Source organism: Brachionichthys hirsutus, chromosome 4, assembly GCF_040956055.1.
Source record: "Brachionichthys hirsutus isolate HB-005 chromosome 4, CSIRO-AGI_Bhir_v1, whole genome shotgun sequence".
In the NCBI taxonomy this organism is placed as follows: Eukaryota; Metazoa; Chordata; class Actinopteri; order Lophiiformes; family Brachionichthyidae; genus Brachionichthys; species Brachionichthys hirsutus.
Window position 1 is genome coordinate 11,660,008 of NC_090900.1, and position 22,647 is coordinate 11,682,654.

Here is a 22,647-nt window from a genome sequence, read left to right on the forward strand (position 1 = left end):
AAACACATTTGTCCCAAACACAGAATTACATCATCATTTTATGCTACAAAAGTGAGCAGGAATTTCATCATTCTTTAAAACCAATAGCCAAATCATTCAAAGCCGTGTCCACCAGTTCTGTACGATGCAAAATCCACCACTTGAAGCCGCTACATCACCATTTACTTCACTTAAAAGGCACGCAGACATCTGTATTTTCAGACAGCCACACGATTAGATATTTGACAAATGTTATGAAGTTCTTGAGACTTAGATTCCCAGAGTTTTGCTTTAATGGCTCTGCTTCTCTTCCAGTCGGAAGGCACCTGTGACCTCATGCCGTGCAACAGCCTGCAAAGATAGGCTTTACTGCACATGTGGATCACTTCTCATCCCATTAACCACAGATTGCTTAGTCCCTCAGTACAGTTCACGGTTCAGCCACCCCCCCCATCACAAAAATAAAAATAAAAGCAGGAAGAGGCTGAATGCGATGTCACTCACTGTTGGCATCAACTCGGAATGTGAGGAGGAAGATGACGATGCCCATCAGCAGCGCCAGCATCATTATCACAAACGTCAGCATGAAGGCCCGGCAGGCTGGCTGGTCGGTCAGTGTGAACAGGGCTCTGCCCACCCCGCCCGCCTGGGCGGGACCCTCAGGAGGTGGGCTGGGAAGCCCCACATCCAGGGAGCGACTCACCGAAGTTGGAGATGTCAGCGACCTCTGACCTTCAGAGGGCCTGAAGGAGAAATTGAAGCTGCGATTAATATGGGAAAAAAGTATTTCAAAGATTGATCGAGTTGGGTCAGTGGAAGAAATGGAAAACCAGGTTTTTCCCGCTAAACAAGAGAGAACCAGACATTAACCTCCAAAATGCCATTTTTTGGGTCAAGTTTTGTACTTTTAATTCTCTACTCTAGTAACTAGAAAAGCACTCAGATTCCGTAGCTATGGAAACATACCCTTAGCAATTTGATTTACAGTGATATTAGTTTAGAAGTTAGTCACACGTTCAGTAATGGTGGATTCTACCGGATCTAGATCCATAGCTTTTGAAGATACAACAAATCCGTTTGTCCACTACTAATTCCGCAGTGTCTTTGTAAAAGCCAGCAAAAACAGCCTCCTTTGTGGCGATGAAGTGTCCAAACACAAAGTATTTTTACTGTGAAGATTTACCTCGATTTCAAATCAATCGGTTTCCTCAGGTATTCAAGACAGAAAAAAATCCGTTGACATGCGGCAATGCAGAATTGACTGAGCTACAAGACCCTCGTTAGTAATCTGTCTAATATTGAATGCGCAGTAGAACGAAATGCATTTTTTGAAAAATATCGGTAGTATCTGTAATCTGGATCTAATCTGGTGCTAAAAATACGGAGCCACACCCTACAAATTCCACTAACATTAGTTAATAATCAACAGAGAGCAAATTTTGAAGCTCACTTACTTTCAAAGCGATCCAAAAACCCTTCTAGATAATCAAAATTTTAAAACATCCCTTCCCGGCAGTATTCCCAACATTTCCTGAAATTTTCATCAAGATCCGTCTGCAACTCTGTCATGTTGCTCAGACAGAAACGACGGCACAAACTTATCCTCCTTGGCGGAGGTAATGAACCGATCCCTGCTCCGTTCATAAAATACCCACAGACCATATGCAATGTTCTCATCTTACCCAAATTAACTGACATTTTTATATTTGGTGTATTTAAACACTGGGATTTTATACAAGCAAAGTTTTGCATTACTAATACTCTTTTCAGGAAATAGAATAATCTTCTTACCAAATTAAAGGTTGATAAAACATTCCCCTTCTTTGAAAGAAAGTGTCATGTCACATTTTAAATACAGTTTTTAACTCTAATTTATAAACAGAATGATCTAGCCAGAGTTGACACATCGCTACGGCCATTTCACCTTTTGACCTGTAGCTTCCCTTTGCTGCGGTGGAAGCGGATGCTGTAGACTCTCTGCATGGCGTCCGGCAGGTAAGACATTACGTCTGAATCCGTGGCCAGCCTGGGCAGCCCCAGCGTAGGCAGCGGCGTCAGGCTGCGACACAGAGGGCACTGGATGGAGTCAGGCTGAGCGGCCTTCACATTAATGCGCGCCAGGCACTCCAGGCAGAACGTGTGCCTGCACTGGAGCAACTTGGGACAGCGGAAGATATTGTTGAACTGACTGAAGCAGATGGAGCACTCCAGCTCTGGGAAGGTAACCTCTGAACACTGAGAGTGGATTGGAGACAGACCGAGGTCTGGGGACTGGAGGATGATGGACACCTGGCAGGAAGTGGCCGAGGCTGGCGCAGGGCACAGCGTGGGAGCAGAAGGAGTCTGAGGTGGAGACGACGCTGGCGGTAGGTTGGACTGCAGCGTGGACCTGAAACTGAAGCATGGCCCCGAGACTCGGAAGGGAGACGCAGCGTGTTCTGGTAAAGTAAACAAGCCTCCATCTTGACCTGATGATGCCGGATAGGGAGGGGAGTTTGGGGTCAGAGTTGCCAGATAAGTGTGACTAGTCAGGATGACCGGAGGAGGAGATGGCAGAATGGCTGAGAGAGATGAATTATGGGAATTAAAAGGGTTTGGTGGGGAATACGGAGGGGGACTCGGCACCAAGCTAGGAGCAACAACATCCTGCGGGAGAGAGTTCATGTCTGAGTTTCCATCGGGATTCATTACAGAAGGACAGATGGATTGGAGTGAATGTATCCACACAGATGAACGAATTGATGTGGAGTCTTCAGCAGCCTGCAGGGGGACGAGGCTCCGCGTACGACTCAGTCTCCAAGCTGAAAGATGATGTCAAACAGGATTACACTCAATGCAAGATGAATGGGACTTTAGTAAGATAAAGATTGCCAAAAGTACGTGGACACCCTTGCTTGGCATTTACCTGGGTTTGCTCAATACAGAATATGTTAAAGGTCCCACATTAAAGACTCACTTTTCCCATGTTTCTACACTATTTTGGTGAGTTTTGGGTCACGATCAACCCAAAAACGGCTAAATAAACCATCCAGTCAATCCTGCGTAGGTCAAGTACAGAAACATCTCTTACGGTGACATCACAGTATGAAAACGGGCACAAGATGTGTGCGCATATGCATGCACGGTCATTCATCGCGTGCACACAGCTGCACGCATTGAATTTAGTTAGGCTTTCAGAGGCGTTTCTGGCAGAGCTGTTTGAGACAGAAATGAGGGACGCTGTCATGCAGCATCTGTTTGCCATTTTATTTATTCGTTTATTTAACAGGGACAGCGCACATTAATAAACATTTCTTTAAATGTGCCAGAATTAGGCAAAAGGCTATTTTTCATCTGTTGTCCCTGGAGCTTCCAAGGCACCCAAAATATATACACACACATGAAATAAAATTAATAAAAATACATATATAAAATAACCACATAAGGTCACCGTAAAACACGACATCTATTGACTTAAAATTTATAAAATAAGACCATAAAACAGATGACAGTAAACAAAATAAACAGCAGTTTCTCTCAGTGGTGACACAACTGTGTGCTAATGAGCCATTCCTCAAGTTGAAATTTAAATGCATTACGGGTCTCTACGTTTCTGACCGTCACTGGGATAGAATTCCACTCATGTGCAGCTTCAAAGGAAAAGGCAGATTGACCAAATTAGCTTTTCCTGAGTGGGACAACACAGTCCCCTCTTGCAGCACCTCTAGAGACTTGATGTGTGGCAGTTCCTACATCCACAAACTGTCCGAGCAGAGAAGATGTTAAACCATTTATAATTTTATACATTAGACAAACTTATACATTTAACCAAATTTTCCCAGTTTAATAATTTGTATTTATTTAATATCGGGCAGTGATGATTTTGACCAAAGACTGTCACAGATATTTCATACAAGTGTTTGGGAACTGCATTAACTTGTGGAAAAAGTGTATAATGTGTGATCTTGAACATCAGTGCTCCTCACAGTCCTTTTCAATCACTGAACCATCATGTGCACAAGATCGGCTCAATCAACGGTATCCCGTATTGGTGTGCGACACTACGTTGGGGGAAGCTCAACCCCACCCAATATTCCTGAACGGAACTGGAAAGAGTCCGATCTGAGCCCATATCATCGTACCTCAAGGGTAGCTGTTCCTAATGCATTATTTAGCATGTTGCCACGAGCTCAGCATATACGGTTTGTGGTCCATATACTTTTGGCTATGCGATGCTTTGTCGAGTTGGCAAAATTAGAATGCTGATAACTCACGTGAAGTAAATTCTACAGGCTGTGTACTAACCTAGCATTGTGCTCCTGCAACAACACAGGATAAAGCCAAACAGGATCCAGCTCCAGTGTCTTTAATACAACCGGATTCTAAGCAGGAAAGGCAGCTAAAACACTTACCGTTGACATCATCGTGACCTTTCCCCCCCGACACAAACCCTAGTGGAGTCAGATACCCATCAAGGGTGTGCTAGTCCTTTGAGCACTATGTCTTCCCACTTCAGCTAGCTAGTGTAAATGAGCAAATGGTTTAATCAAAATCACCTGTTTCACGCTCTCCGGCTGCAAAGCAGGTGAGCACACCTGAAATGAGTGACGCTGACGAAGGAGCACAATGAGTGAAACACATTTCCCTGCAGAATGGCTTACTTTAAGCATGGAAGTTAAAACTGGAGTTCAAGGAGTTTTTCTTTTTCATTGTCAAGAGGGATAAATTAATGCATTTTAAAATGTGATCATCAATTTGAAAAATTGTTACATGGGATTAGTTTCTGCAGTTACACCAGAGTAAGAAGCCAAAAGGAATGACAATGAAGTAAACTGCATGGAAATATTCCCAATAATGACAATCAGAATCGATTTATTTGCCACTGTCAGAGAAATGATTCACAAACTCGGAATCTTTACTCGGTGCAACATGAAATATAAAATAACAACAAATAATAAAATGCAAAACCACAGAGCTATGCTATAGGGTATGCAGTAAAAAATAAACACCAAAACCCTTTAACCTCTTTCAATGGCTGTATCTATCTATGGTCAGGAAACTCCCCCCGCATGCAGGTCTGTATGGTTCTGACTACATCCAAACTCACCATGAGAATCTAGGTGCCAAAAAAAGACAATTTCTCTTTCATAACTTTAAATGGTGACGATGTGCTAGCAGCTAAAACAAACTAATTGCCTTTCAACCCTCCATGCGGCAGATACCTGGGTGTTCATGATGAACATCCTCCAGTAGTCTCTGTCGGTAACCTGGGGGGTATGATAACGCGTTGCCCCCCCCAGAGAAAGCAGCATACCTGTCAACCTCCAAGACTCCATGGCCTTACAAACCATTGATTTTTTCCTTACAAAATACAAAATAACCTTACACCATATATTTTTTTTCAAATGCGTTTATTTATGTACATAGTTGGACATTATTAATTAGGATACAGTTTAATTTTGATATTTTAACTAAACTAAAATACCCATTAATAATGCTTGTAATTTAAATTTTTAAATAAGAACAGATATTTCGGGGAAAAAAATCGTTAGCATTTTTATTTTTGTATACCAAACTTAAGTATCGATCAATGATGCTTGTAATTTAAATTTCAAACAGGGACAGAAAAATACAAACCTTTGCTGGCTTGTGATTGGGAAACATGTTTTTCACGTTTCTTGATATTCGGTGCAGCCCGGATGGGACTGTAACACTTCGTGTTCGTGTTCGTAATTCCTACTCTGCAGAGAGTCAGTGAAGGCATCAGGGAGGAGGGGCGGTGTGTGTGTGAGCGTGGAGGGGGTGAGGGAGACGGGAGGGGATATCTGTTCTGTTAGCGGCGGGGTTACCGATTAATAAAAGCTTGTTCTGAGACCCATCTCGTCCTTGTTTCAGCGTCTGACGGACGCTACAAATTTGCGTTTTCCCGTACAGATGTTCTTCTACGCCGTACACGTCTTAGAATGCATAAAAACCGTACTTTGTACGGCGAAAACGTACTGGTTGACGGGTATGATGCAGCCTTGTTCTGCTGGTAACTCATGTCCGCGTAGAAAACACGGCTTCGATGCTTCATCCTGCACTAGCTAGGCCAGGGGTGGGCAGACCTTTTGACGTGCGGGCCACATTGGGTTTGAAATTTTGACAGAGGGGCCCGGGCCAGGAGCGTTTGGATTAGTGTTTGGCCCAGATATACTAAAGCGTTGCGTGTAGTGTGCAAACCTCATAGCACAGTAAACACACAGATAGATGTACAACCCGATTTACTAACAGTGTGTACGAAGGACTGCGTCTTTCAAATGTGCAAAATAGCCCTAATCCAGGTAGTACGTTTGTCTCAATGAATATGCAAGATGCGGCATTTACACATATTTTGGCACAACAGTGTGAGGAGAAATGTAAATAGATTAAAATAGCACTGACACTGATCCGTCAAACCTGGTGATGGCATGTTTTTAATAAATTCCACTTTAAGGCGTAAAGTTAAAGAAATCAACATTTATTGAAAAAAGATGATCACTTTCAACATTCAAAACATATGAAAACACCCAACAAAATACTAAATCTCATCATTTCTGCTGCACTCATTGTAGTTCCACTGCTGTGCATAATTAAAAGGCGCACTTTCAAACTTTCCATATGCATTTATTTTCATAACAGAACATACGATCTCACCCATTTCAGTGGGAACAGTGTTGTTGGTCTCCCTTTTTTGCCAGTGCATCAAAGTCTGGAGTTATTTTTGTTGTTCTAATCTCAGGATAGATCTGAGATGTTGGTCCGTTAACGTGGATCTGTGACGGGCTTTATTGGGTCGAGCCAAACAGCACCAGCATCTTCTGTGAGAGACTTGAACTTATCCTTTAAGGTGGAGTCGGACTGAAGATCGATCAGTTCCGGTTTCAGGGTCTTGTGGTGGGGGACGGGACACCAGCTGAAGCGATGCGTCAATTTTTTTTAAATCGGAGAAGCGACGGCAGAACTCTCTGTGCAGTGGCCTCCCGTTCTTGCGTAGTTTGCATGCTTCGTGGCAAAGTGACGGCTGATATTATATTCTTTAAAAACCGCAACGGCTTCTTGGCATGTCAGACATACAGCCGTAGATCGGATTTCTTTATTAAACACTCGACCCTCGCCGTCTACTTTGCTTTTCTTTGGTCCGCTCATTTCTACAGATGGGGTCAGAGAGCAATGGGGAAAAAGAAACTTAAGCAGTGTAGAGTATTACTCTGCTTTAGTTTCGTTTTCCCCATTTCTCCAGTGGGGTTCGGATAGCAATGGGGAAAACGAAACTCAAGCAGAGCAATACACTACACGCCACCGATGGCCAGTGGTGGTGAAACACGGTTATTGCAGGAACAAAATGAAAGTTATGATTTTGAATTTTTTGGTAATTGGACAAGTTCGGCGGGCCGTATTGAAAAGCATAACGGGCCGTGGTTTGCCCATGTCTGAGCTAGGCCATCCATTTATTGTGCAGCTCCACACCTTACTGAGTGTAGGTCCTTTAAGAGTAGCACTCTCAATGCCTTTTGCACACACAGGAAGTTCCTCCACGTTAGAAGTAGAAGATACTTTCCTCTTCTGCTGCGTTATCCACCACTGCTCGGGGGGGGGGGGGGGGGAGGCGTGAAAAAGCATCAGCGTTCGCATAAGCCGATGATTTCTTGGGTAGGTCTGTAATCACCTCCTGAAACACGTCTGGAAGAAATCGCTCCCCTTCTGATGTCAGGAGGGGGAAGGTGCACAAAATGTGTTTCCAGCATTTATTTTGTAAACATTTATTAATGATCGAACAGTCAGAACTTAAATCCTGTGAACAAAGAAATACAACGTGGTGGGGGTGCGAAACGAGAAAAACATGCCCCATGTCAATAACAAATCACACTCGTGGCAACTGCTCACAAGAAGAACAGCCTGTCTGAGAGCTGGATGGCCGGCTCCGAGTGCAGGTACTGACCAGACAGGTAAGCCAGCTTGTGGGCATACCTGCAAGGCGCTGGAACACGAACGGTGCCTGGCCAGTTCCAGTACAAGTGGCACATCTTGAAGGTCAGCCTGTCGCGGGACAGAAGCAGCAGTGTTACACGACGAAAGGACAGCACTGGTGCCTCATCCTCCTCAGTGGCTTCGGTATGCGTCAGTACTGTTATGAACCCTCCCGCTGCAGAAAGGCCAGCAGGGAATCCCAAAGATCAGTAAGCCCGGTAACAGTGGTAATCGGTACCTTTGCAGGTGGTATGGAGAGAGGTTTGCCGTGTTGTATAAACAGATGTAGTGTGTCGGAAGTCCACAGCCATGGCGAATGTGATGGGCCATGAGGTAGAAGTCCACCCTGAATGACACAAAGCAAACAAACGCATGTTACAAATGGAGAATGATAATGACATTTATTAATGATCGAACAGTCAGAACTTAAACCATGTGAACAAAGAAATACAACGTGGTGGGGGTGCGGAACGAGAAAAACATGCCCCATGTCAATAACAAACCACACTCGTGGCACACTCCACTGCTGGGCTGCGCCACTCTTATGACAAAACGGTTCCTTTAAAAATGGCTTTCCATTAATATCAGTGGACACGACTTGTTTAAAGAATTGTTTTTTCTTAAATCTGGTATTCCAACAAGAACCATGTCTTTCTTGATACACACGGAGGCCCGAAACTCCCAAACTGTGAAAGCAGTACGAGCACACACACACACACACACACACACTGCAGACACCGTCACCCTGTGTTTTCTCATGGTTTGTGTAATGAGGTCAGATTGCACATCATTCTAGATACAAATACTGACCAGTCCCTCCGAGTGAGTGTGTGATCCAGGACGGTTCCTGGTCGAGGCACGCCGATGCTCCTCATCGCCTCATTGCAGGAATAGATGGTTGTGTTGATGCGCTTTTGGACCACAACGAACACAAATTTGGGCTCGTAACTGGGGAACGTCTCGAAGCATTCGATCAGCTGCGGAATCTCGTACAGCTCCACCGTTTTCAGCTGGCCGTCCGACACACCGTCTCGATACACCACAATTTTGTCGGGCAAGTGGTGGTTCACCTGTACAGAACAAAGGCCGATGCTTTATTCAATAACGACGCGCCGCAGGAAGGGTCCGCCTCCGTCATCTGTGTCTAATCAAAGGAGTTGATTGAAGGAAAATTAACAAATACATTTTGTCTGATGGTAGTATTTACCTCGTAGTACTTTTGAAGTGCGGCCAGAAAGCAAACTTTGAAGCCGCTGATCAGTTCCTGGGTGGGGGTCTGGAAAGTTACTCTGGAGTACCAGCGGGTCAGTGAGCTGCAGCAGCAAAACACAAGCATGTCTGCTGAAAGCCTCACTCTCACTGCAGTTATTTATGTTACTCTCCATTAGGGCTGCAAAATATCTCAGTTCAGAATAAACACCGACAGATACAGGAAGGGATACACACAACTTTAAATTGGTGTATTTTGTATTGCAATTTGCTTTAGCAGAGGTCTGACTGATCTCGCTAAACTTAAGGGACGGGTTCCTTTTCCTCTCCGGGTGCGGCAATGTCAACACTCAACCAAACCCCGGGGTGCTGAAACGCCGTTCTAAAGAGCAGCTCAACACGGAGAATCAGTTAAACACAGGAACAAGAACCAAAACGCACGGCGAGTACCTGTTCACGCTCGCAACGAAGCCCATGACGGATTGCCGCTTCTTGGTGGTGTCGTGGTGGACATCAACTCCGACGACCATCAAGTGTTTCTAGAAATTGAAGCGTTATTTCCGTGACTGGAATGATTATATCTTACAACAACATTAGTGTAATGGTGCAAGGCTAGCAGTTTTTCCTTTGAATACACTTTTCACAAGATATTTTTGTTGATGATTATAAATCTTATATTTTCCACATTGTCAACAGTATACCCTCCTCTTGATGCTCACCAGAGGGACACTGACAGTCCACAGCTCTCCCCCCAGCTTGCAGTTAATCTGCAGGAGTATCTTTTGGGCAATACCCATCAACTTCTGTGTCTGGGAAATTGTACGTGCATTGATGACCTGAGGACAGAAACATGAGAGAACAAACTTTTTAAATGGAGAATCCATTTCAAGCATTTGGCAAGCATCACCTACCTGGGATGGGATGGGACTTTTGACGCAGCAGAGCTTCTTGATGGCGCCGTAGAGATCGTCTCTGTTGCCGATCACGATGCACACCACCAGCTGCATTTTTGGCTATGAACAGATTGGAAATGAAAGCTTACACAGGTTGGATGTCATTGCATTTGTAGCTTGGTTCAGTGGTATCAGACAGTCGACACTTGAATATGATCGATGGACCTGTGTCCATCTGTAAAGTTCCTTCTCGCATGCTAAACACCAGAGCTTTCAGTAGGAATGCTGATAATGGACAATCACATTTTCCTGCCTGGAATACTGATGGCACTGCATTCTCAGGTTAGGCAGGGAGATTCTGCAGTCGCACAGGGTTTATGTGCACCTCACACCTTGGTGGTGCAGCACACAGAAGATCTAAGGGCATACTACAACCGACTGGACAAAGTAGGGATGTCCCGATTCGATCTCGTGATCGGAAATCGGGCACGATCAGGAGCTTGCGGACTCGATCGGAATCGGACGTTAGCTACCGATCAGGACTCTGCTATATATGGATAGTTATCTTCATTACTTTTAGATCTGGAGTTACGCTGTGGTCCAGAGTGAGCCCAAGTTCTACTCCAGAACGAAACAGCAGCGGGTCAAAACACGGAAGCAGCTTGAAGCTAGTCGCGCGAGTACGTCTGCGGTGTGGAAGTGTTTTGAAGTGGATGACAAGAACCTGCCGATTGAGCTGCAGTTCATTTTATTTTAAATATTCGTATTTAATATTTCCTGTTGCACTAGACCAAGTCCAAAGTGAAAAAAGTATTTTATTTATTACTTGAATGTTCAAGCAACGCCGGAGAAGTGCCCTGCCTAAGAGTTAAATGTTGAAATAAGATGATTAAAAAACTAAAAACGAGGGACATCCTGGAGCCGTTTCTTCACTCGTCTTAATTTTTTTATGTATTATAGAAGTATCGGATCGGGACTCGGTATCGGTTCAAAAACAAATGACTCGGACTCGGGGGCAAAAAAACCTGATCGGGACATCCCTAGTACAAAGCTGTAATCTCTCTTTCCATTGGCCTTTAAGGTTTCACAAATTCAACCTTTGAAGTAAAAAAAATAAAACATTTTGAACCCATTTTAATTTTAGTGTATGAAAATCACTCACAGAATAACAAAGCCGTCATACACCATGAGTTTGCTTAAAGCGAAGTGGACCCTGTGTGTTACGTCTACAGCAGTATTAACTGCTCTTATTCTGCTGTCATTCTAAATTTATGTTACGTCGTACATCGCTGGTGAGCTGAGCGTGGACACTCTTGATGTAAGTCTCAGTGCGATCGTCCCTCAGCTCCACACAAATGGGCCGCTCGAGTTGCACGCCAATGGCTCCAGCCACCTTGTTAAAGGTGAAGAGCAGCTCCTCAGCCTGTCCTGTACAGCGGCGAGGGTAGAAGATAGCCCAGGCGTTCAGAGGGATCTAAGAGCAAGATCACATGAGTGAAGCAGAAGCAGAAGCAATGTGGTTTGTCGTTGACGCTTGATGAGGACGATTTAACTGCACACAGGGAAGAACGCTCATCCATCATTAGTCACTCAAAACCTTTCATGACCGTCTTTTTACTTAAAATGATTTCAATAAAGAAAATGGGGGCAATCAATTGTTAGTGCCTTGGCTGACATTTTTGAAAAGTGATTGGCATCCAAACTAAATCAGTACGATAGATTTTAGAGCAGCATAACCGAACATAGCATAGCATTTATTTTCATAAGGTAGTGAATGAACATTAATTCCCTGCAATACTCACAGAACTGATCGAAGGATTCCTGCAAAGCTGTTTGGACCAGGATGCGTCATCACCAGTGGCAAAGGATGAAGACTGCAGAAAGATGGTTTCAGCAGGAAGAGTTCTCCCTTTAAGCTGCCCAAGAGGACCAACACATATTAATGAACCATTGGGGGGAGATTGTGTGCATGTGGCTGATTGTCTGTCTCTGTGTTGCCCTGCAATGAACTGGCGGCTTGTCCAGGGTGTGCCCCGCCTCTCGACCATTGACTGCTGAGAGGGGCTCCAGCTTGGCCCGCGACCCGATAACGGACAAAGCGAATTAATGAAAAAAACAACAACTAGAAAACATGCATTTTAAAAATCAATGATAGATACCGTGCAACATGATACTTGTGTTCAAGGTGCACGCCTTTAGAAACCACGTGGCTCCCTGCATTCTGGACTGTAGTAGTACTGCTCTGTCTGGAATTCAGCTGTGATCAAAACATTCCAAATTCCTCTAACATTCAATGAATCTGTGTGGACTGAACTTTGAACATGGTCAGACAGAACTCACTCCCCCGCCACAGACAAACAACTGAACACAACAGCAGTCTATATCCTTCCTGCTAAACCATCAGATACTTAAATACTACACAGATATGACCTTTTAGTCCTTGCCATGATTGGTGACTGCATTAGATTTATACTTTGCTTGACTGCGCGGCTCTGTGAGAAGATTGAGAGTTGTGTTGCCTCAATATTCAGATATAAAAACATTTCCTTGAAAGGACGCGTTTCCTATCGAATAAACAATTGAAAATAGCATCAGAGTCTCACCAGAAGAATGTCTGAGGACAGCTCCAGGCCCCATCGGCCGAGTTCTTGCTGACTGTCTGGCTTGGTAGTGATGTTCTTCAGAAGCTGTTTTATTGACTGGCAGTGCTGCTCACTGCTTACATTGATGTGCATGGTGAGGTCCTACGAGACAGAAAAAATATATTAACACGTTCTTTTACTATGCATTTTCAGAAAACCTTATGGCTACGTTCACACTGCAGGGCTTTTGTAAAATATTTTTTTTTGGCGAGTACGTTCACATTTCCAATTAAATGCGACTTGTATGTGATCACCTGTGTGAATGCCATGCGACACTAAAGTGCCCCGCATGCGCAGAAGAGAACATTACAGACTCTCAGTGTTTGCAGAAGTAAATATGGATGCTAACGGTGGCGCGTATGTGGCGATTTTAAAACCGTTGTCCAACAGGAGCCAGCACATTTACAACTTAATATTTTTAAGAAGATTAAAAAGGAGGAGAGACGCCTTTTTAGCCATGGCGCTTTGTGGGGCAGTAGCACAACGTCTCTACAAAGAGACGCGTGTCAGTGACGTTTAGTTTTGAATAAATGCAACCTGACTGTTCAGACTGAAGTCGCATTTTAAAATATCCAAATCATATCGGATTTAGGATCACATATCCAAGCGGCCTGGGTCGCATTTGCAAACAATCGCATCTGTGTCATTCACACTGTCATGAGAAGACTGGCTACAGGTTGCATAGGGGCAAAAAAATTAAATCGGGTTTGCGTCGCGTGAATGCAGCCTAATTGTCTGCGTAAACATTTGATGTCATAAAATGCTCCATACATGTTCTCACAGCAAACTATTATTTTTGTTTGTCGCTCTAAACTGTGACAAAAAAAGTTTTGAACAAAGTTGTCATAATATATGCTTGATATTTTTATGTTCTTTACTTGAATAGTATCGATCCTTGACTGATGGAGTAATGTGGGTTTGTTAACCTGATAAAAAGGATGCATTTCATAACAGAGCAAGAAGCTGACTTTCATCTATGCAAATGCAATATCCAACTTGAAAACGATCAATAATTGTACAGATTCTATTATAAGCAGTTACATTTATTGAAAACGAGTGTGACACCCCTGCTCTAAACTATCTTTTCCAAATAAACTCCTATAAATGTGATAAGCTGTCACACAGGGACAAACATATCTTCAAGGATATTTCATTTCATTAAAATGCATCTATAATTGTAGATGACCACATAACAGCGCTGTAAGATTATTCCTTAGGTTCCTACCGATTCAAACAAAGGAACAAGGTCGAATCTCAACAGTTTCTTAATGTACGTGTGTGAAAATCTCAGACAAGTTTCAGGGAGGAAGGACACTGGGCGGACACAGCAAATATACCTTCATCGTTTTGAAGTCCTTCTTCATTTTCTCGGGGATTCCTGTCATGAAGGAAAGCTCCGGAACTAGAAGGATATCTCCGGTGATCGTTTGCTGCAATTAATCAGCATTGCAAAATTACAATAATTACGTAAAAAGAAAAAAAAGAGAAAAAGAAGCATTTACTTTGGACAAATGAACAACTCAGAGTACTCAGTGTTATTTTCGGAACCATAAGTCATACTTTAAATCCTTTAATTTCCTTAAAAATCGGGCGTGTGCGGTTATGTATTAATTCTGATTTTGTTCACTGACCATGAACCGATTTTACGTGCTACACGGCGCCCAAAAATCGGTCAAAATGTTTTAGTACGCCTTTGGTAAGCTACGAAGCCGCGCCGCTAGATGGGTTGTCGGAGCGCTACGGGTAACGGGACCGGTACTGTGCTTCAACATAATATCGTAGTGTGTACAAGGACCCCCAAACTAAGTCGGAGCTTGCCATCATCCCGAGTGGATTAATTAACCAAAGAACTCCAACCGCTCAAAGTTAAATTGCGAGCTTTGTGAGAGCATTGGATGAAAGGAGAAACACATTCACCAAGACAGGGGAGGCAACGCCGGGCGAGTTTGAGCTTGTGAATAAGGTGAATAAAGTTTGACTTATCTGACTGTTTTGCTTCGCTTAATGTGCTTTATGTATGAAAGTAGAACCATTCGTTGATATTGCGCGATGTTGCGCCTTATAATAAGGTGCACTTTATGGTCCGAAAAATACGGTACATTGGTATGTCGGTTTTTATGAGATTTCATGTCTGTCAGGACATAATACTGGCTGAATTTCTTCATAAAATAGGTGTTTGAAACAGGAAATTAGGGAGATAGGAAAAATCTCATATATCCAGTGAGGAAAATAAGTATTTGAACACACATTTTGCAAATTCTCCCACTTGAAAATTATGAAGTCTGCAGACATAAATTCAATCAAACATCTTTGGAGGGGGTTGAAACTGTGTTGCTCAGTAACAGCCGTGAAACCTGACAGTTCTAGAGAAGCGCCGTGTGGAGGAGTGGGCCGACATGCCTGCTGCAGTGTGCAAACCCTGTAATGAACTACAGGAAACACTTATCTTTTTCATTGTAAACAAAGACTTCTGTATCAAATATTAACATTGACTCTCAGGTCATACAATGAGATTTATGGATTTCTTTTTTTTCTTCATATTCCATCTCTCACAGTGGAAATGCACCCACGATGAAAATCTCAGACCGCTCCATAATTTCTAAGTGGGAGAAGATGCAAAATCGCAGGGTGTTCAAATACTTATTTTTCTCACTGCATGTAAAATGCATTTTTACATGCCTTTACTTATTGCGGCCACAAGGTGGTGCTCTAACCCAATAACCAAGTCATTACTGGCAATACTTTATGAAACAGCTGAATGTACCTTTAGCAGTCATCATGATAAAATAATATCGGTTTACCTTCCCTCCTTGTTTTGACCTTTCATTTGGCCGATGCATGAGCAGAGGTTGGTTCAGATCTTTAATGGCAACTCCATAGTTCTTCCTGTTAAAATGTGGAAGCAATAAAATGCAGTAAGAATATTGAAGTATTCACATAAAAAAACAAAACAAAGCCATGACTTAAACATCCACTGCTTCTCTCAATTCGTGTGACAGTCTCCATTATCCATCTACAATGAAACAAACTGCGTTTGAGCAGAGCCACACATGTAGTACTCCACGAAGGTGGTTTGTGTGCCGTTCATCAAGACAAAGCTGTCTTTTGGTGACTTCTTCCACTCAATAGCATCGATGCGGTAGGTGCGGTTGTTGTAGCGGGTGATGACGATGCTGCCGAGGAGCTCTTTGGTGCATTGCTCCTGGAAGTTCTCCCTGGTCTGCTGATACAACACGCTCCTGGAAAAAATATCATCAAGATGTCCGGAACTTTGAGTTGTCTTGCTAAAGGTCAGACAGACGGACAGACAAACCTACGCTGGTTATGTAACGAATACTATGAATATTGATGAACTCACATGACATCCAGCACAGAGTCATTCCTCAAGACTTTGTGACTAACATCCACACACATGTACAAGCCTCCATCTGTGTTCTTGATAGAGGTCGCGTAGCCCGGCCACACCTGCAAGCTGTGAAACAACAAACGGGTCGATGACCAGAGCCGCCACGACACCACCTGGCGTCTGCCCACTGACGTCACGGATCAGCACTAACCGATGTTTTGCAAGAACGATGGCGCTTTCTGGGGCGTAATGATTTCGACCCACCAATGTCAGTCCAATAATCTTCAATGCCCTAGAAAAACAAGAACAACGCTGGGTCATCGTTGTGTCGGTGGCCATTTAAGAGTACCAACATGAAGTGAGCATGATACTAGGAGGGGAAATGACCATTTCATTAAAGGGATTGCATTCAGACAAAATAAAAAGCTTTGTTCTGATGCAGCATTGCTTCTCGTCAGAGCGAGAAGGTTCTTCAAGCATAATATTACAGCTCGACCCCATTGAGTTACAACAATGGTAAACATCAAATAGGACATTAACATTATAGTTAAGACATAAATGATAATGGACTAGCAGAATATAAAATGTAGAGCATTTTCGTGACTGCATGGACAGCAGCGCTTGTCATTGTATGTTCCAAACCCAACAGGATCTTTAATTAGAATTTTTTTTTTTTTTTTAAGTTTCCTTTCCTGACTAAACAGTTTGAGATGCAATTTTAAATACAAATACCTTCTGAGCACCACATTGTAGAACGGAATGCATAGATCAGAGCTGGGTGGCAAAACCTTGGTCATCTGGATCTGTATTCGTATTTCCTCGTCATCAGTCCTTCTCACACTCTTCAGCACCACCACCTGTCAACCAGAAAGAAGCACGGTGACTTACAGGTAGCAATGTTTAGCACCGAGTAGAATTAAAAGAGTTTAGTCAAGCAGTGCCGGTACGTACGTCATCTAGTTTAACAGGCAGGTAGAGTACGGAGCCGTCAAAAGCTACGACTTCCCCTGTCGTCGAGCGGTGATCTTTCATCATGGCGAAGCGCATCGACATCGACTCAACGTTTGGACTGAAAGATAATATTGGAATTACGTGAACTCTAACAATATGTACCATCATCTCAGCTCACATTCTCACAATCAAATGACACCAATAGTCATTTCAACATCTGTTCTCTGGCATTTAACTTTTCATACTGCTTCAGTCTAGCAGAGGCTTTGTCTGGGTTTTCCTTTTACTGAACACAGGGGGTAGGGCCGTGCCCACTGGCCTAAAGCAGGTGCATCTAAATCAGTAGTAATGTTATCCGGGTCAAAGGGTCAAAATTGGCTTGACGTAGGCTTATGAAGATGCTCAGTATGCATCAGCTATATATAAAGGGCTGCCTCCACAACGGCTCGGTGGGAGCACAGACAACAGAGGCATGAACATCCCTTCTGCCAGATTTGTCAAGCGGCTAAAAATGACAATCGCCTCAATTCAAATGCGCAAAAAGAAATATATTCTGTCCTGTGGTTTGAGATTGTGATAGACCATAATCCGTTATGTTAAGTAGAAGGGAACCCTTTATGCAGTGCTGTAAAAACAAGTTAAATATCATCCCCGTTCCATTGAAATGCATCACAGTTTGAAATAATCAATATTGTAATGTTTCTACGCAATTCGGGGTGATGAAATACTTACGTGAACGTAACGTGGTATTGATAAACAGCTTCATTCTTGCAATGAATCATGAAGTGGTTTGAGCCGATCGTGACCGGAGCTCCATTTGTTGCAGTTTTTGCCAGTGGTGCTCTGACCAGATGAAGAGAAAGCACATCCACAAAAACATTCCAGCACAAATCAATGGACTCAGGTCCCTCAAGTAATGCCTTTTATATTTCTTATAATGATAAAGACCCAGATACAACAAGGTAACTTCAAAGCACTCAAATTGGCTGACTGAGCAAACGGGCCGCGCTGCCTTGCGTCTGTCGGAACAGAATACAACTCAAACACCAGAGTCAAAGACCTGCCAGCAGCCAACATGCCTGAACCAGCGGCTGAACCCTTGTTTAATCAATAAAAGATTGAGCTATAGCTCAAAATACAAATTGAGCAAGAGACTACATTATCTTCACTTTGTTTAACAGCAGCAATGGATGGGTTAATAAAATGCACAAACTAGGCTTCTCATATTCCAGACCAGGAATGCCCAAAGTCCGAGCCGAGGTCAGATATTATATGACCCGCTTGTTTTTTTCTAATAATGGTAATAATGGAATGCAGTTCCTATTCTCAACACATGGAGACAGTATTGTGTGACAGATATCTGGCAGCTGCCATAAACCAAAGAAGAAGTTTGAACGATGGACCAATCACCGCCCTTCCTGTGTGACACCGGTCATTCCAGAGAGCTCTGCATGTGTTCACAGCTGACACCTAACTGACCTTTCAGTTGTCATGGCTACAGCAAGTTCAAAGAGGAGTTACCAATGAAGGCCAGCACTTCCAGGAAAGCTGGGAATTACAAATGTATTTATTTTTCACTGGTCTGCTGGACTTCCAGATAACTTGTCTGCCCTGATGTGTTCATCTGAATGCTTTCCATTTGGGAACTTCATTTTTTGTTGCATATAAATGAAAATAACAGAATATTTCTGTGTATCTTTGACCGTTTTAAATATTGTTGATAGGGACTGTTGCCCTCGGACACGTTCACAGTTTGGACACCCCTTTTCTAGACCAACGGAGCGACGGGTGATAGTCGCACGCACATAATGGGAGCTACAGGTCCCACAGGTCAAAGAAAACTTACCGGACAGCCTCCATCTTCAGCTCCATCTTTGGGGGTCCAACAGCTGACGACTCCAATCCCTCTTGAGAGGTTGGCGCTGTGGGGAGATTCATTTGCATCATTGACCTCGTTCTGGATCAGATCCAGAAGACATTTTGCATGATAGTGCATATCGGACCCCTTTATGACTGAGTGAATTGAACCCATATTTCACAAGATCTTCTTTTTTTTAGTAAATGGGAAAATCCGGATCGCGACAGAATCCTCAAACCGGATTCGATCCGATTAATTTCGGTAGTAAGATGGCGGTCCCCACCCTACATGACTGGCAAATTCCATATGCAATATATAAATACTCAACAGAGATCATATGGAACACATTTTGAAGCTCCATTGACAGCAATGTTAATGGAAATTTCAAAGTGATACATAATCCAGGAGCTCTTCTGGATCATCTCCAAAACGTAATCATCTGTTCCTGGTAAAATGCCCAACGTTCGCTGAAAATGTCATCAAGATCCGTCTAACTTTTTGAGTTATGTCGCTGACGGACAGACAGACAGACAGACCAACAGCGGTGATTACGTAAAAAAACAGTGCATTGAGACCGTCATCATGCAAATGAATGTTTATATTACATTCATAACAGCCAAATATTCACCTCAACCTACCGGAAGGAAAGCAGCGATTGCTCAAACATCCTACCTGCGTGGGAAGCCTGCGGATGGGAAGCTTGTTGCTCAGACACAGCAGAACCTAAAGAAACATGGGAGGACGGCGCGGGTCCTCTTCCTTGGTCCCCTCCAGGTCCCGCCATCACCTGAGGGGAAAATGCTTCACCACGGACACTGTAACAGACCAAGGTAGGTCATCAACATTTCACCATTCTGCATGGATGGTGCTTCCAAAGAGATTTATTTCACAAATGCTGGCATCTGTTTAGATAGACATAAGCTGCCTTCAGACAGGAACCGTGACAGCGTTGAAGTTAATTCCCTTCCCTTTGACCCCCTTGGTGTGTCCAAACCGGACATACCTCCCAGCACCACCTGTGCGTGTGTGTGTGTGTGCGCGCGTGCCTTCAGTGTATACCAGCATTCCGTAACAATAAGACGCATGAAACTGAGTGTAAAGCTGATATTCCACTCTCTCTCTCTCTTGTATCGTGGTCATCCTCTGTGCTCCTTCTTCAAATAGCAGAAGGCTTGATGCTGCAGCATCGTTAAATCCACCAGCGTCTGTCGCACACCTGAATGCATCACTACGTCACACCCGTTTCGCAAAACTGGGGCACCCTGTTCAGACAGACGCTTGATTGGCCGCTTTTACTACCTCCTGAGGAGTCGGGGGTGGAGCTAACAGCTAACTGACAATACTTCAACTGCATTCAGACAGACGTCTGAGGGAAATAAACACACAACAGGCCTGGGATGAAAACGGTGTCTGAATCGGGTAACTGATCACATTGAACCGCTTCCCTGGTGCCCACCTGCTGCCTCTGCCCATCACCTTCTCTGATTGGCTGGAGCTCTCCGGGCTGCCGGGGACACCTGCTGGAGCACTTTGCTTCAAATCGCCAGCTGCTCCTCTTCCTTCAACAAAAGTTGACAAATCAGTTCTACTTCACCGGCGTCTGGTCGTGATTCGTTCGCACTGCAACAGCAACGTGAAAAGTCTATTCACGGGCAAAACTCTGTGTGCAAATACACTCATAAATGAATTTGCAGTTGCTGAGAGCAACTATGAATTAACACATGGATGAAAAGCAAAGCCCTGCTAAAACCTTTAATGTAAAATCCACGTTTGCAATACAGACCCACTGGCAGCGACCCTCTGCCCCCTGAAGCCAGCGAGGACGCAATGCCGATTCCCCTAAACATCGAGACGAGTGCGGATGCCTGTCCACGGGTTGAGATGTCAACCTGCATGCAGAAACAAACCTTAAAAGCAATATTTATAAAAAAATGAAGATGGAATTTCCTTTTTTAAATCACCTCTACCTCCTTTGTTGCAGAGGGCTCCCGGCGAGGCGAGATTGCACCACTTGCTACTTTCACAAGTTGTTCTGCTGCTGGGGAGATGAGCCCTCTGCCAGCGCCTCCACCGTCACGTTGGACCAGCAGACCTCTCGCACGTCCAAACATGGGTCCCACTTCTGACAGAGATAAACCGTGTCCACCGGGGGTGATGAGACCTCTGGCTCGTCCCACAGAAGTCCCTGCAGCAGAGAGGAGCAGCCCTCTGCCGCGTCCGACAGCTGGTTCCTGACCAGCCAATGCGCTTCCACGGCCCAGCCAGGGAACGCCTGATGATTTGTTTGGGTCCATTCTGTCAGCGGTCTATAACGACAGAGCAATAAATTAACCGCATGAAAACAAACCCGTTTCGTATCATCAATCCAATCCATACAGTTTAAATTAGCAACCACAATCTGTAATTATTCTGTTCGTTTTGCATCTCTATCCAGTAATGATGATGCCATGTTTTTAACCCTTCCGTTGCTTGCCATGATTTTTATTTCTTTCTTTGAAGTTACCCTAAAGGCTTTTTTTTTTAGCACAATTACAAAATAATCTCGACCCACGACGGCTCTGTCATAACGGAATTAAAATATAAGCGGCTGCAGACATGATGAATAAACTACCCGCAAGACAGAACTGTTAGCCGGTGACGTCATAAATGTTGTAATAAATGCACTCGAGGCTCCGAAACGAAACTTTAATTAGTGACACAACGTGACCACGTTATTTCACCAGCTCCCTTCGTCTCCATCGGCGTGTTTCTACTTCTACTTGGACTGTATTTCTGGGCTAAGCAGCGCGGCGCTCACTTCGCAGCACAGGTGGTCTAGCTAAATTCAACAGTTCAAGAAAATTAGCTTTCTCGCTAACAACCGCGTGTTGTATATTATGACACCCACGAGGAAATTAAATGCACCGAAATACTCTTAAAACACCCGGAAAATGCTTTTAATATTTTATACATACAGAAATATAGCTGAGTTACTGGTGCTTCAGCACGAGAACTCACCTACAATCCTTCATAAGTTGTCTTTGTCCCGCCACACAGCGCAACAAATCCCAAATAAAAAAAATACTTCAGACACTTGATAACGATTTGATCCCGCCTTCCGTTATTTATTGGTCATGACGTTGTTTCTACAGCCAACCATTGGTTTATTGGACCTGTCAATCTTTCATCATTTAATTTAAATAATGCAAGCGATTATGTGTTATCACCCTCTAGTGGTCACTAACTGTGCAAATCTAGTGCACAATGCAATTGACTCTTAATCCAAACTCGTGACGTTCATTCCAAATTGACTTCATTTGGACGAATTAATAATGACAATATATTGCCAAATTAATTAAAGCTTTAAAATCGAGCTACCTTATTATGAACCTGATGATGTATTAAATGAAGCAGAATGCTATAATAAAAAAATTGTATGCATCAGTTGTAAATACATTTCTATTGCATTTGGTCCTATAATTGGTTGTTAACAAGCCATCATTAATACACAATAGACTCAGAGCATCTGAGACTCACATATAGGAGGTATAATATCTATCTATCAACAACAACATAATTAAAATATGCGAGACCAATCTACTGTATATGGAGTGTTATGTTATTTTTTAACATTTATGAGTAATTGCACCTTGCCTTTCTGTATGAAGCCTTGTTTTAATCATTGTGAAAGCATGCTTCACCTTCTCCATTTTAAAACCTTTTTTTCAACATATAAATCCCAAAGGAAGGGAACTACCATTCATAAAGGTCCATAGAGCTTTGGTTTTCAGGTCACTGGTCAGACATATTGGCAATGAGTCT

General features: G+C 43.4%; 1 protein-coding gene across 1 annotated transcript; it reads right to left on the bottom strand.

Moving 5' to 3' along the window:
- Positions 1-7,859: 7,859 nt before the first annotated feature.
- On the bottom strand, positions 7,860-21,140 carry piwil2 (piwi-like RNA-mediated gene silencing 2). The gene is made up of 22 exons (XM_068760892.1): positions 20,808-21,140; positions 20,630-20,753; positions 20,303-20,405; positions 18,835-18,945; positions 17,721-17,831; positions 16,989-17,106; positions 16,770-16,894; positions 16,249-16,329; positions 16,050-16,163; positions 15,742-15,930; positions 15,493-15,577; positions 14,029-14,121; positions 12,653-12,793; positions 11,852-11,965; positions 11,335-11,523; positions 10,068-10,169; positions 9,876-9,992; positions 9,607-9,695; positions 9,155-9,260; positions 8,758-9,017; positions 8,186-8,293; positions 7,860-8,016 (listed from the first exon to the last, which is right to left on the bottom strand). Exons 1-22 carry the CDS (start codon positions 21,138-21,140, stop codon positions 7,860-7,862), a joined length of 2,970 nt encoding a protein of 989 aa, XP_068616993.1.
- Between the last annotated feature and the right edge of the window lie 1,507 nt (positions 21,141-22,647).